This window comes from Silurus aristotelis, assembly GCF_946808225.1.
Source record: "Silurus aristotelis genome assembly, chromosome: 8".
Classification (NCBI taxonomy): Eukaryota; Metazoa; Chordata; class Actinopteri; order Siluriformes; family Siluridae; genus Silurus; species Silurus aristotelis.
In genome coordinates this window covers 5763107-5778931 of record NC_139581.1, presented here as the reverse complement: position 1 = coordinate 5778931, position 15825 = coordinate 5763107, and the positions used below count along the sequence as shown (strand labels likewise).

Genomic DNA, 15825 nt, shown 5'->3' with positions numbered 1-15825 from the left:
AATGAAAACATATTCGAGCCAACGTGGCCCAACTGTTAATGTCAATATGCATCATGAATAAAGATGCATTGATGTCTTCCACTGAAGTTTCTGTACATACTTCCAAGAGATTTCAATAGATTGTTACTAAGTTTGTGTGAAGTAGAAAAGAATAAAAGAATTTGGAGGACAGATGATCTTCAAGGACCTGTCTGAGAAATAAGCAAGTTCAAGGTTACACAGTAAAGGAACAGTATAAAAAGTGTCAATCGATCTGCTTTATTCACCTTGATGAATTTCACAAGACTATCACATGCTTGTATAGCTGAGATGTATTTCCCGGTCTTTTGCGGCCTTGACTTGAAGGTGGCAAAAGGTGAACCAGAATCAGAATTGATGCCATGTCGCTGTCCCAACCTGGAGACATGGAAAACAAAGTGATTTCTTTTAAAGGCCTGTAATTTTGGTTTTTAGCTAGAAGGTGTTGAACATACTATCCTACTTAGTTTCACTTGACTTAACATTACTTGGAAGATGAGCCTGTATAAATACATTAACTAGTATTACAGTATTGACTAATTATGAACAGTCTTGACTACAGGTGTACGATGTCATACAGTATGCTGACAGTATGCCAGTAAGACATAAACCATGCTTTTGTTATTCAGAGCTCCAAATAAAAACTATTTCAGATTGTAAATCTGCAACTCCTGTATGTGGCCCTTGTGCATAAAATGGTAGATCAGGGTAGAAATGTTAGAGCAACAAGTGATTTTCATAAAGTTTACCCATTACAAGTTGGAATGAAACATTCATGTCTAATGGGTAAAGTTGTGACCACATGTAAAACTTTTGCCATGAATGCTTAATCGCATCTTAGTTAACTTAAGCTATAGCTTCAACTTCATTGGCTTTAGCATTTTGGATGAGGTCTTGGAGCTCACAAGTCTGTGTGAGGCCACGGCTCTGGGCAATAACCTTTGGTTTTATGTTGGTGCACCACTTCTCCAACTTTGCAGAGGTTGCATCACCAAATAAAAGTCTAAAGTCTTGATCAGTCTGCCAAAGATAATAAAAGTCAGTACCACAGTAGGAACTAAGTTTGTTTACCGAACAAGTGTGTTACGGCAGAACAATAGAAATTGATTTTATCTTTATAATTTCTTACATACCAAGCCTGGTATATCCTGGAATTGTGGGAAAATTGATAGAATATCAGTTGACTCTTTAGGGTCGTGAAGCAGCTTCTGGCGATAGGCCAGCGTTAACCTCATCTTTTCCTTTACCACTGCCTCGTCAGCTGTATGCTTCATCAGGGCAATTGCTTCCTGACACTGAAATTCATCGTTTTACAAACTATCTCCTTTGCGGGGATACCTTTTAGCAGTTGGCCCTCTTAAAATTGTTTAGGACAATATGAAAACCACATTTGTAATTCTTTTTATTTTTAGAGCACAACACGTTAACACCAAAGAAGATAAATGACAAAAAATAACATGGAAAACATTCATATATACCCCAGAATGACATTTAAATTTGCCAACCGTTAGAAAATATGAGAAACATGTTCACATATAAAAAGAAAAGCAATTATATTTTGTAGCGATACTATAACATATGACCTCATTCTCACTATAGAACAAATTAATACTTCAAATAAAAGACACAAATGTTAAGCTGAGTAAAATAATTCAATAATGCAAACGTTGCATATTCATTTAAAAAATAAATAAATAAAATGTTAGTCAAGCCTTGCAGCCAAGCACTGATTAAACATCAAATCTTTCACCTGTTTGTGGTTGCCATGGGCGTTTCTTCCGACCCTCCGATGCTTCTTTTTGCAGAGTTTTAATTCTCCATGCCAAAAATCCACTTCCATCTTCTGCATTGTAATAATGCTCCTATGACCATACCAAACAGACCTAAAGGTTATACATTACTAGACTACGAAAATAAATACCAATCAATTATACTGTAAATAATATTTATTTTGCAAGATGCAGTAAATCCTCCTTCTGTAAATCAAATAGATTGAGAGGCAACAGCTACTAACATAGCCAAGTTTGCTCCTGGGGTCAGCCAAATTTGGGAAGATAGAGATGATTCCCTTTGCATATTGTTCCTTTAAGTGTTGCGAAGGCCTTGTTCTACACACACACAAACAGAAACCAATTACAACCCATAACATCAGAAACATTAATTTACAAGGTACTGTATAAACCACCTACCCATGTTCATTTGTCAAATGTGCTACCAAGATTTTCACCATGGCACGTCGTCGGCTATCTGACAGACATTAGTGCGAGGGTATTCACTTGCAATCTTTTCACCTCCAGGGCTGGTCTTTAGGATATCTTCGATCATCTGAAAGAGGGGATGATATAATATTGAGCAAAGATGATAAAATAACAACTGGCAACTGTATATAGTTCCAAATATCTTTAATTTTTAAGTAGTTCCATATAGATGTAATTCAGAGACAAGATTGGTGATCCTTACTTGAGCAAGATGTTCCTCTGCTTGATTTTTTTTTAGGAGGACTTCTAATCAAAATTGCTGTGTCATCAGACTCTGATGTGTAACTGTTCATACTATATTTATATCATGGTATACAGCTATTGAGAATTAGTACAATAGACATATTAGTCTATGCAAAAATTGCTGAAAATAAACACAAAAATGTATAAGCATGTAAAACATTTTACCATCAAAACATTCTTTGCCTAGGATCAAAATTTCTAGGACACCAAGGTCTGGTCGTGTCAGCAGGTTTTCAAATGCTTCCTCATCAACCTCTGTCTTAGAGTCATCAAAGACTTTTACACTTTTACAACAAAAACCAGCAATGCCAAAGGAAGTTAGAGTTATTTTTATACCCCATAAGATACAACTGTAAACTTAGTTTAATACTATTAAAATGTTTAGAAGGAAACGTAATAATGATATTAACAATGTTAACGTTTCTTCTCTTACCACATTCCAAAAACGTTTGAAACGTAAAAGGTTTTGAAGAAAAAATATATTTTTTACTATCTTTGAACTTCACTCTGACAACGTTGTTGGTTTGCATCCTGAAGGAAACAAAAAGATGAACACAAGGCAATATTACTCACTGTCAGATGAAGATGACATTCAACATGAATTCTTTTTTCTTCACTGGTGTGTTTTTAATTTGTAATAACTGTTCAACAGTTTATGCATGGTGCTAGCATGAATGCTAGCCGAATTCAGACCATTTTTCTTATGGATGTTTGAAAATATAATCCAAATGGCACCTCAGTGCATTCAGATGGCGTTTTTATTGACGATTTAGGAGCAGGTTTTGTACGAATAAAAGTGTCTATATAAAAAAGAGCAAGGTCATTGCACGGTGTTCCACAATAATGGCGCAATCGCACATGTGCTGAGGAGTATGCAAATTCAGTGTGAGCGCCCCAACACTCGCAAAAATAGTCTTTAATTAATGATCAAAAGCCCAACAACGAGCTTGTGAATGAAAGGGTACAACATTCTGGATTCAGACGCCAAAAAAAATAACAAATAGCCCCTGTAAATATTGATAATACCTTACATTACCGTGAGAAATTTGAGTCTGAATAGGGCTAATGCACATCAAAATGGCCTCCAGCAATCCAGTCAAGGTTTCAGTTTAACTCTTTGCCGAGTCAAGTACATGTGGTGCACAACTTGATCCTCGCCACAATAATTTAGCTTTCAAACATGTAATAAACAGTTGGCAATTTCAGTGGTGTCATTTAACGTTCGTTACATTTGTAATCTATATATTAACTATTTGCTTCTAAATTAAGCAAGGTTCTCAATCGATCCGGATATTGATATGAGCTCAAAACAGAGGCTCAAAACTAAAATAAATAATTAGACTTAAAAATGTAGTCACTTACATCTAGTGCGCCTTCTCTTCTGATTGCACAAGCTGCACCGCTGGATGAACGTGTAGAGTACCGCAAATTAATTCAACTTTGTGAGGAGATAATGGGGAGGAGTCACAGTTGTTACTCTGTAATTTTGCTCTCACTCTACTGACATATTTCACTCTGTACACTCAAAATATAGAGCAAAAACAACTATTTTTGAGGAAAAGAATATTGTCTCTGGAAAAATTACTCTGCCATTTTTCCTGTGCATGTTCTGGCAAGATCTTTTGTAGTTATGTAGGTATGTTATTTGGAGTGACTTAAACCCTGTTCACACCTAGGAGTAATCCACCATTATTGATCCAATCACAAGTAGACGACTGAAATGTGGGGTTGTTATACCTGCTTACACCAATCTAGCAATAATGATGTATTTTTCATTCTGGGCAATGAAGACATGGATTAGGTGGCACTTGTTGTTGTCTGGAAGGCACTAAGGTGATTTTGCTTTCACACTACAAATGTTAGTAGTCACAAAAATCTATCACTGCACACTTCAACAGTGTTGGAAAGTAATGAATGGTAAGTTGGTGCCACCAAGAAGAAGATGGGTGTCCTTATAAGTCTGGCTCCTCTCAAAGTTTTTTTTCTAATGCCATCCTAGGGAATTTTTCCTTGACACAGTCACCATTTTGTTGCTCATTAGGGACAAATTATAATTATAAGGAACAAATTTATAGGCACTAAATTTATACACTCTTTTATACAACTTTATATCTGCTTTATCTCTTTAAAGCTGCTTTTAAACAATTCCTATTGTTAAAAGTGCTATACAAATAAAAATGTATTGAATTGAATTGAATATAACTCTGGTTGGCGGTTTGAATGATTGGACCGCAATGCATTTATGAAGCACATCCGAGCCTTTTTACAACTGACCTTATGTTAAGATCAGCCATGTTTATGTTTACTAATCTCAAGTGTGAATAGGGCTTTACTGCTTTAGTGTTAGACACGATTATGGAACCTCAAAGAAGCTTGTGCAGCATTAAACAGTTTGTTTCATGCTTAAGAACAACCTTACTGGTAATAAATTCAGTGTAATGCTTGAGTTTGAGTTTTTATTGTGTTGCTAAATATCACCAGGTCAGCAATAATTTGTATGAAAGGAGCCTCTATTTAAAAAAAGCTTTCATATTCAATGTGAACCATTGTAATGGATCAACAATGCTTCGGTTTTACAGCTGGTGGCTTTTTGTGAAAATGAACAACAACATTGTACAGTACCAAGTCATTTCAACCCAACATTTGAGTGCCTCTGTCGGTTTATTAATGTGGTGATGGAAGATATGCAGGTAGATGTTTTAAAAGAGGCAGATGTAGAGGACAAGGTGAACATTTTGTCCTTAAAGTCAATGTGTTAGAAGCAAGAGAAATGGGCAAGTGTAAGGATTCAAGTGAGTTTACCAAGCTCCAAATTATGATTGCTGGGCGACTGGGTCAGAGCATTTTCAAAACTGCAGCTCTTGTGGTGTGTTAATGGTCTGCAGTGGTCAGTATATATCAAAGGGGGTCCATTGAAGGAACAGTGGTGAACCGGCAATAGGGTGATGGGCAGCTGAAGCTCATTGATGCACGTTGGCAGTGAAGGCTGGTCCCTGTGTTCTGATCCAACAGATGAGCTCCTGTAGCTCAAATTGCAAAATAAGGTAATGCTATTAATACTTGACAGGTCAGGACTGTTTTGGCAGCAAAAGGGGACCAACACAATATTAGGCAGGCAGCCATTATGTTATGCCTGATTGGTGGCCATAAATATATGCCTGGTTGATGTATCTTTAGCTATAGAAAGATTTTTCAATAGGAAGCATATCCAAAGTGAACACAGAAATGTGCTTTTCTAAGACAGGATGCAGGATTTAAATCTGACGTTCTCTTTACAATATTAGATCTACAATCTAATATTGATCATTCACTAGTTTTTGGTGATAACAGTAAACCTATGAACCTCTATTTTAGCCCCCATCTTGTCATTGTAATTGTTATTCTCTTGAGAAACAAACTCTTTTTTTTATCGGGCTTGTTAGAACCCATCTCCTGCTCCATGTGTTAATTAGATTTCTGAGATTAGCAGCCCTAATAAAGTTAGCTTGAATGAGATTGTGTGGCTCATATTAGATTAAAAGAAAATCATTCTTTGCGATTCAATCAGTATCATGACAATTTTGACACCTATAACATGTCACACAACCTGGTGTAAATGTCATTGGTTTTATGCTGGACCTGGTCCTTCTTAAGACTGCAACTGATTCATCAATATGGCCTATAATCAGATGTTTTATTATTTCTTCAATACACTCTTTAAAATGTATTTATTTATTTATAAAATTGTATTAGTTTGTTGGAGCCTTATGAATGTTTGATTAAGTCAGAATATTGTCAAAATTGCATCAGAAGATGTTATTCTTGTATGAGAACACAATCCTACAGTGTGACATGCAATATCAGACAGATCCGAAGTTGCACAACCATTCTATACACATGCTTATTGGTACATTTCCAGTTTTCATTTCAAAAACTTTATATCGATTCATTCACCATAGTCTCTTATTTAGAATGAGTCAAACAACTGTAAACCAAATCACATCTGTGTTGTTCAAATAAGCTTTTTATAAATGTTTCTGTAGATTTGTGCACGGTATAAGGAAGAGACGGGTTTGAATGCAGGCTGGTCAATAAATCCAAATTAAACAATAAATATTTTAATGCATGCAGTTTGTTCATTCAGCAGAGTAATGATGTTTTACTGGATTGTCAGAGCTGTAAGTATATTTTTCCTGTGAAGGTGCTTTTAATTATGGTTGAGAGGAAAAAAACAAAACCTTAAAGTAGTCCATAATTCTAGATGCAAAACACACTATATGTACAATATTATTGGAAAACCAAACTTTTCCAGCCATAATAATTTTGTCCCAAATTTGCTCCCACAAAGTTGGAGACACAAAATTGTGTATAAGGTATACTGTATATGTCCTGGGTTGATGTTCACCTATACTTGGAGTGTACTTGTAGAGATTTGTGCTCATTCATCCACAAGGGTGTTAGTAAAGGCAGGTACTGATGTAGGTGAGGATTCCTGGGGTGCAGTCAGCATCCCAATTCATCCCAAAGGTGTTCAGTAGGGTTGAGGTCTGAGCTCTATAGCAGGCCACTCAAGATCTTCCTCTCCAAACCATTTAAAGCATATCCTCATAGATCTGGCTTTGTGTAAAGGAACATTGTCATGCTGGTTTGGGTGTCTTAGTTTAAGTGAAGAGAAAATCTAATGCATGCTGTGTTTTTTTTGGGTGGTCATGGCCATGTTTGTATCTTATACAATTGTTAAGTTGGGCGTTTGTAGGTCAGGGGCTGACTGTACTTTTCTCCTTATAGTGTAAATGATTATAGACAGTCCTAAAATGTAAACACCATTTAGGATGCATTCAAAAAACGTTTTTAATTGACCTATTATAATATTTGCTTGCAAATTTGTAATGTCAAAACACAAAGGAAATAATACGTTTTTCATAAATATCCATATACTTGTGGACTGGGGCTTCAGTTAATGCACCAGAGATAAATTGATTAAAAAGACCATTTATGTAACACAACTATTCAGTGTTTGGTATTTATTGTGCAGCGTCTTGACTTTTGCTTCCTGACTACAAAGTTATTTCACTGAAATAACAGAATCAGTAGTTTCAAAGTGGTAAAAAAAATTGTAAACATAATTTGGTTTTCTTTTAGGAATAATGTTAGCATTTAATGTAATTTTTGTTTTGATGTTGTGTCGCATTTATTAACATTTGAATTAGTAAAATGGGATCTTAAATATTTAATATATCTGTAGTTGAAATAAAGAAATTCTTAGAGATTAACAGAAATTTTGGTAATTATGAATTTCTTTGTATTTAAATCCATAAAGACATAACATTATAACATTATGAGTGTTGAAGTGAACAACACTGATTATCTCTTCATCATGGCACCTGTTAGTGGGTGGGAAATATTAGGCAGCCAGTGAACATTTTCTCCTCAAAGTTGACGTGTTAGAAACAGGAGAAATGGGCAAACCCAAGGATTCGAGCGAGTTTAACAAGCGCCAAATTGAGATGTCTAGACGACTGGATCAGTGCTCTGAAACTATCAAAAGTGGTCCAAGAAGGGAACAGTGATAAACCCGCATCAGGGTCATAGATGGACAAGGCTCATTTATGCACGTGGGGAGTGAAGGCTGGCCCGTGTGGTCCGATCAAACAGAAAAGCTTCTGTAGCTCAAATTGCTGAAGAGGTTCATGCTGGTAATGACCAACACAATATTAGGCAGGTGGTCATGATGTTATGAGTAATCAGTGGCCAGAAAGCTATGCCTGATCAGTGTATATATATATACTGTTGATACATACGAATTGACTGTAAATGACTATGAGCGTTCAAATTAACTGATTTATACAAAGCTCACGGAAAAAAAAGACTGACGAAAGAGTGTCGTATTTTCCAGTATTGCGGCTCAGCCATTGCTACTGTCATCTACTATATACATAAACTGACTATTTTTTGTTCATACAGTGCCATTACTTTTGCTCTAATGCAATGATAATTTTTTTGTCTCCAGTTATAAATAATTTCTTTCAAGTTATCAATATGAAACCCACAAGTTTCACACAAAAATGTGTCATCTGTATATAAAATTGTGTTTTTTGTCCTAAACCATCTTCCTGCCAGCCGGTCCTTGTATCAAAGTTTCCCATATTCAGCCCTTTCATCCATCCTTCTATTTAACCATTCCTCCATCCATCAGTGCATCCATCATTCAATAATCCATCAGCCCTTCCATCTTTCTGTCCTTTCTTGCTGCTCTCATTCGTTCCCTCCTTCGTTCATTCCTTAATTTTTCATCAAATGTTTGTGTTCAAGATTTTATTTAAATTCAGAAACTCTCATAGGAAAGAAAGGTTTTTTCTAATGAGCCCAATTTCCATAAGTTATTGTTTAAATAATTATTAATTACCCAAGGTTTAGTACAATGGTTTTAAAAGATTTGTCTAATGGTTTCAAAGAGCTCTTGGCTGAGAAGGAGATTATGATTATGAATATTTTTTGTATCCCTTATTACACTTTCAAATCCATCACTCAGTAATAAAGAACCCTTACACTGTGCACCAGTCTCGCTTTTGTTGATAGACACTTGATGAAATTACATTCTAGACCAAAAACCCCCCACAAACCCACATCCGTGTACTCTCTCTGAGGAAGTAGCCGAGATGACGTAAGGAAATGTTTATTTCCGAATCGGTCCCATGAGTCCAGGCCCACGTCATCTAGCAGTAATCAGAGCTGATGAAGAACACTTAAAAGCGTGTTAGCTTTGACCCCATTACCCAGAGAACAACTGGCTCAGGTCTAACGAGGAATCATTCGATGTAATTTACTTAGACTCCAATTCACTTCTTCTCGGCCGAGCAGCAGCTCAGTTAATGACTAGAGACAAATCTCAATGGAAACATTGGGAATAAAGACGCCCAAAATGAATGACATTTTTTAAAAGATTAAGCTTAGTTTCGGAGGAAAAAAGCCCCGCGGTTTCTTTTTCAGCGGCGCATTTAATGCACTCACTCCTTTAAAATGTCATTTGAAGGTGGACGTGAGAGGGCAAGGCAACTCCGGCAGAATGTCAGCCGTGATCGCGGCGGCTCAGCAGGGTTGAAGGGTAAAATGAATCAGAGAAGGACTGCAGCAGACAGACAGACCTCCTGCCTACTCGTCCATTACCACTTCATCACTCAGCTTATCTAACATTATTATGCACAGGCCATGCTGTTCCTGAACAATCATGTTTAAGAAAGAAAACAATTTTACCACATGAGATATCCATTGTTTTTACAGATGTGAGCCAAGCAGCAATAAGAAATATGGCATGTGCATTTCGGTGTGTTCACGTGTCTATTTTCGTCAGTCCGAATGAATTTAATCTGACACCTGATTCCAAAAATGTTTTAACAAACACTGAAGATTGCAATCGGAATCAAATATTTGTTAACGCAAGCGTGGAGTGTCAGTGCATGCGTGCAAGTGTAGGTGTATTTTTCAATCAGATGATTTTAGGTCACTAACACCAAATTCTATTCGGATCAGGTTTAATCAGATCGCTCCAGGTGTTTACAGATCGCTTTAGGTGTTTACATAACTTTTTTTACTCCTGTTAATACCAGATTACAGGCAGTCCCTGAGTTACAATGGTTCTACTTACGATTTTGTTGAACAACAAAATTTTCTTTTAAATACTTTTGCACGGCATTGTCATTTTTGTAGGATACACTGGGATGCTGCCAGGATATATGCATCTCCCCCATTGTGAGATGCCTTACTCTCGCTAGTGGTTACCAGATTTCAGTGTAAAGTTTATACATTTTGGTACTACAAATTGCTCTGATTTGCTAAATTATGTACTGTAATTCGTTGAACAACAATTACAGTATACTATACTACTATACTGATCACCATTCTTCAATATAACTGGGTAGAATAGGCCATGTCTCTACCCTACGATTGGGCTACGATGGATATCACAACACATCTCTATTGTATCGCAACATATCTCTATTAGGACGGGGACTATCTCTATTTGGTTGCAATGAACGTACCTATTGAGGCAGAAGTCTTGACTAAACATTTAGGTGATATTTTTCCCAAAATTTAAAGGGACATCAATTGGTGTCTTTTGTTCTCAGTGCTAAAAGGAACGTTTTTCAGTGGTTCAGACCAACCTCACATAAGCAAGAGTGCAGTAATGCTGTATACTGGAAACAATGTGATTTGGCATAGACACGAGGCCTGGAGCGTTTTTATTGAATGTGCTTCCAGTAAAATCAGCATCCCTTCTTCCTTTTTCATCTTCATCTTAATTTGTGGTGTATAATTACTCTTTATAGTACATACTGCATCATTTACACCACACGGCACATTCGAAAAGCCACTAGCATTGCAGCTGACCATACACACCTCACACCCGCTCTTTACCTACCTGCCACCTGGAAGGGGTACTAAAGCATCAAGCCTTTTAACTTCCCAGTACAAAGGGACTGAACTGACACACCACAACCACACAGAAGAAATAACTGCTGTTGAACCACCAAAGTTTACATGTGCAAGATTTATGATTATATGGACAATTTATTGATTATATCCTTTGCAATTGTTGCTTGTCAGACTGTACGAACATGATCCCCATGCCACACTGTAGGATGTCAGTTGTCATAATGTCAGACTGTACGACAGAACACGAGAAAAACACTTGTGCGAAGTTTTACAACGTTAATCTGTGACACGTTCAGACACTCGTTCTCTCGCTAAGGGTACCTAAAAGCAAACAAAAACAATCTGTAGCGTTCATTTGGTTCATGGCATGCCTCTATAATGAAAAACGTCAGACAAACACTCAAACATTTTCCATTCATAACTCAATAAATCTGTTGTTTTACTTTGGTCCTGGAGGAACATTTATCTTTTCACTGTGTATTGATTTGTATTTGGCTGAAATGACAATAAAAATCACCTGACATCTGGTGAACTTTAATTCCTGAAAATTAATGCTTGCCATGTCCACTGAAGTGGTCATAAGCACTACTGAGGAAACTCTTCTTTGGTGTTGAGGACCATCTGGAGAACTTGCCACCATCCAAAAAGTAAATTATTATAATGATACTCAATTATAGCCATTTTATTTTCATGCCATTTATCGTTGTACCCAAGCATGTTATGCAGTATATTTGTGTTTTAACCATTTCATTCAAAAGTAGACATTTCAGTGTTTGTATAGACATATAACTTATGTCTGTGCAACAATTATACATTAAGCTTCAGGCTTCATTTTTGTAATGTGCTCCTGATAAAAGTCCACAGAGATAAAGGAAGTAGAAACTGCATTCTGTATGTTTTTCGTAATTTATCCGGTGCAATTTAGAATGATGTAATTTTCTTGCTCAGTGGTTAAGGCTCTCGGTTACTTCTTGATAAGTTCAGCAGTCAAGCTTCAGTATCGCCAAGCTGCCACTGTTGAGTCTTTGAGGGCCATTGAGCAGGTCCCTTAATTTTTTCTGCTCCAGGGCCGCTGTATCACGACTGACCCTGCCCTCTGATTCTGGCTTCCTAACAAACTAAACTGAGATATTTGAAGAAATAAATTTTCTGTGCTTTAATATTATTGTGACAAGTAAAAGCCTCTTTCTTATCAGACAAGGAACTAGGTACAGGTCTAGTCCTAAAACCCTAGCTCAGAAAGGAAAGAATCTATAAAGACTTTTACAGATTTAATCAAACTGTGTGTTCAATTTCATTAAAATTTAATCCGCCACAGTTTTGGATTACATTTCCTCAAATTTGCCCAGAATTCCTCATCTGTTCAGAGTTATGGCACTAATCAAATTCGGTAACATCGATCAAGTGTGTGAAAGAAAACAAAGCCAAAAGGCAATCACTTAATGGTATGTTTGTAAATGAGGGATTTTATGTAAATTTATTTTTTTCACTTCTAAACTTTGGAATATACAATTGTACAGGTTTATCAACAGGTGTATCATTCATATTCCAATTAATTTCCATTATGACCATTATCCTTTCTAAAAAGCAGAAAAGGCCAGTTTTTAGATGTCCATCTGTATCATCATTACAAAACACAATGCTATGACTAAACCATAGATGCCCTAGTAGTACACTTGCTAGTAGTATGCTTTTTTTTTTGGTTCTCACTGCTGCTTTCGGTTGGCTACATGCTATGTATATTATTATTAAGTAATATTAATGTGATATTATGGTTATTTAGCTCATGCATTGCATGGGTCATGAGAATTTTAACAGGTACAAGGTGATAAATTGCTATCATACCATTTATTGCTACATCAGCACTGTGATGTTTTTAAAAGACTGACACTTAAATAAAATCTTTACACAGATAAAAGTACAATTACAATTCAAAAACAGATCAAGCTTTCAAAGTAGAAATTCAAATTCATCACAAACTCAAGTTAAAAAAAATTACATTTGAAAAGATTCTTAAAAGAAAATGTGGTTTGCCTGCTAATTACGCACACTATAGCCCCTTAGAATGTAACCCATGAAAGAAGCACTAATATAAAAAACTGATTTAGTAAAGGAATTCTCATACAAAAAAAATTAAATCCAATACAATTTTTATTTCAATACATTTTAAACTACTTCAGACTAATTATAAATAAATAAACAAATAGATAGATATTTTAAAAACTAACACATAAAAAAATGAATACATTAATAAATAATAAGAAAAATGTGAAAAAGACAAAGAAATAGAATAAGAAAAAAAGGAGAAGAAGCACAATCATCCGCAGCAGCAGCATCATAAACTACCACTTTTAAAAAAGAAAAACCTTTTAAAATTAATACCAAAAGTAATTTTATTATTATTATTAGGTCAACAGTGGAGAGTGTGTTACAGAAGTAAAGAAAAGGGTGCAGGCAGGGTGGAGTGGGTGGAGAAGAGTGATAGCAAGAGTGATTTGTAATAGAAGAGTATCTGTGAGAGTGAAAGGGAAAGTTTATAGGACTGTGGTGAGACCTGAGATGTTGTATGGTTTAGAGACAGTGGCATTGAGTAAAAGACAGGAGGTGGAGCTGGAGGTAGCAGAGCTGAAGATGTTGAGGTTTTCATTGGGAGTGACGACGATGGACAGGATTAGAAATGAGTTTATTAGAGGGACAGCACATGTAGGACGTTTTGATGACAAGGTGAGGGAGGCGAGATTGAGATGGTTTGGACATGTGCAGAGGAGGGACATGGGGTATATCGTTAGGAGAATGCTGAGGATGGAACCACTAAGAGGGCGGAAAAGAGGAAGGCCAAGGAGAAGGTTTTTGGATGTGGTGAGGGAAGACAAGCAGGTGGTTGGGTTGAAAGAGGCAGATGTAGAGGACAGTGGTGTATGGAGATGGATGATCCGCTTTGGCAACCCCTAATGGGAGCAGCCGAAAAAAGAATACGAAAAAGAAGACTAAAAACCCTTAAAGAAACCACATATACCTCATAGGTGCAAGTGAGGCTGGTGGCGAGGATGGTACAGATCGATCTTCCCCACAGCAATAAATATATAAAGTGTAGGTAAGCAAGCTGCGCTTCTCCTCTGCTTATGTTTTCAGTTTGTAGCCCAGCCGAACTGTCAGCAGCTCTTGGCTTCACGCTGGTATGATGAGTTCCCAGGCTGGAGGAGGCGCCACTGGGCAGGCAAGCTCATCACGTGTATCTTCATCGGCTTCCTCTTCCCGCTCTTCTCTGTCTGCTACCTTGTGGCTCCCAAAAGCCGCATCGGCCTCTTCATCCGCAAGCCCTTCATCAAGTTCATTTGCCATACGTCATCTTACCTGACCTTCCTCTTCCTCCTCCTGCTGGCCTCGCAGGGTATCGTTACCACCAACTCCTGCCGTCAAGGCCCAGAGCCCACCACGGTGGAGTGGATGATCCTGCCCTGGGTTTTAGGTAAAGCTTCATTCTAGGCAAAGCTGTATTAATCTTATTTAGGTTTGGAATTCAGCAAACCAAAATGATTCCAGATGTGAAGTTAGTTTGGTAAAATGGCCTGGAATTAAAACGTGTTCTGTGTGGAGACATTTAGTAAAATTTCTTTGGAAGGAGTCTCCAGTGCCAGTGCTAAAAACATGAATGTTTTGTCTTATCTATTTTAAGAAAGACAACCAGTAAGGAAACTGCTTTTTAGCTCCTATAAGTTAAAGGATAACAATACCCATAACTATACAAAACTATAAAAGAAAATAAACTATATAGTCAAAATTATTGTGACCCCTGACTTTTTCAGTTATATGTGGTTCTTTCGCAAACGATTACCACAACCTTACCACTTGAACCATTAGACCTAAACCTGTTCCAGGATGGCAGTTTCCCCTATGCACAAAGCCAGCTCCATAAATATATGGTTTACATGGTTTGGAGTGGAAGATATTGAGTAACCCGCTATAGAGCTCGAACCTCAAACCCTATTGAACACATTTTGGAATTAATTGGAACGCTGACTGCACCCCAGACCTCCTCAACTTACATACATCAGTACCTAATTTTACTAACACCTATCTGTATCTACCACAAATCTCCACAATCACATTCCAAAATCCAGTTGAACATCTTTCCAGAAAAGTGATGGTTATTGCATTTAATGCTTTGCTTGGCTCCTTCAACAGGTTTCATATGGACAGAGATTAAGCAGATGTGGGATGGTGGATTACAGGAATACATCCACGACTGGTGGAACCTCATGGACTTTGTTATGAACTCCCTCTACTTGGCAACTATTTCACTAAAGATAGTTGCATATGTAAAGGTATGTTGTGTCACAACAATCATAGCAAATGCTGGGAAGACTAGTGATTAATCTTTTCAAGAAAGCAAATTATTGATGACCTTTTTGGTGCCCCAGATTTACACCAGACATACCATGATCATCTGGCATATATCTAGCCAGGAGCGCATCAGAATCACAATGCTAGGATACAACCACAGTTCGCCCACAAGTAATGAAATAGATCTGGATTGATTTTGGTCTCATTTAGAATGCTATATTTGAAGCAAGATACAGATTTCATATTGCCCTGGGTAACACTTTTAACTAAGGTTAACTTTAACTGACATCATGTGAACAAACCACCAACCTTTGCATGAATAATCTAAAAGTACAACCATAATAATAAAAAGAAATGGGAACACTTGTGTAAAATTGAAAGTAATGAATTAAAAAAACATTTTTACTCAAAAGTAGTATTTAAATCTGTAATTTTACTTTTATTTACTTCATAGTTTGAAGTGTTGTACTTCACATGTTTTAAATCATATCCATTACGGAGTAAAAAAGAAAAAAATGAAGAAAAAATGTAAGATGGAGATGGAAAAGAC

At 36.8% G+C, this 15825-nt stretch overlaps 1 protein-coding gene and 1 long non-coding RNA gene across 3 annotated transcripts in view; one reads left to right on the top strand and one right to left on the bottom strand.

Annotated features, from left to right (window-relative positions):
* The window catches only part of trpc4b (transient receptor potential cation channel, subfamily C, member 4b), a 58905-nt gene that overhangs the window by 28911 nt on the left and 14169 nt on the right, over nt 1-15825 (top strand). The window contains exons 3-4 of the mRNA XM_083547862.1: nt 14064-14400; nt 15117-15256. Of these exons, the coding sequence (XP_083403988.1) occupies nt 14064-14400; nt 15117-15256 (477 nt within the window). The remainder of the gene's footprint in view (nt 1-14063; nt 14401-15116; nt 15257-15825) is intronic.
* Nucleotides 298-2552, bottom strand: LOC310729456. Of its 2 annotated transcripts, none has more exons than XR_014534566.1 (3): nt 2033-2552; nt 1152-1880; nt 298-396 (listed from the first exon to the last, which is right to left on the bottom strand). It is a non-coding gene; the product is annotated as an uncharacterized lncRNA (long non-coding RNA). The 2 variants fall into 2 exon arrangements; XR_014534567.1 differs by having other exon boundaries at nt 1152-2343; nt 2479-2552.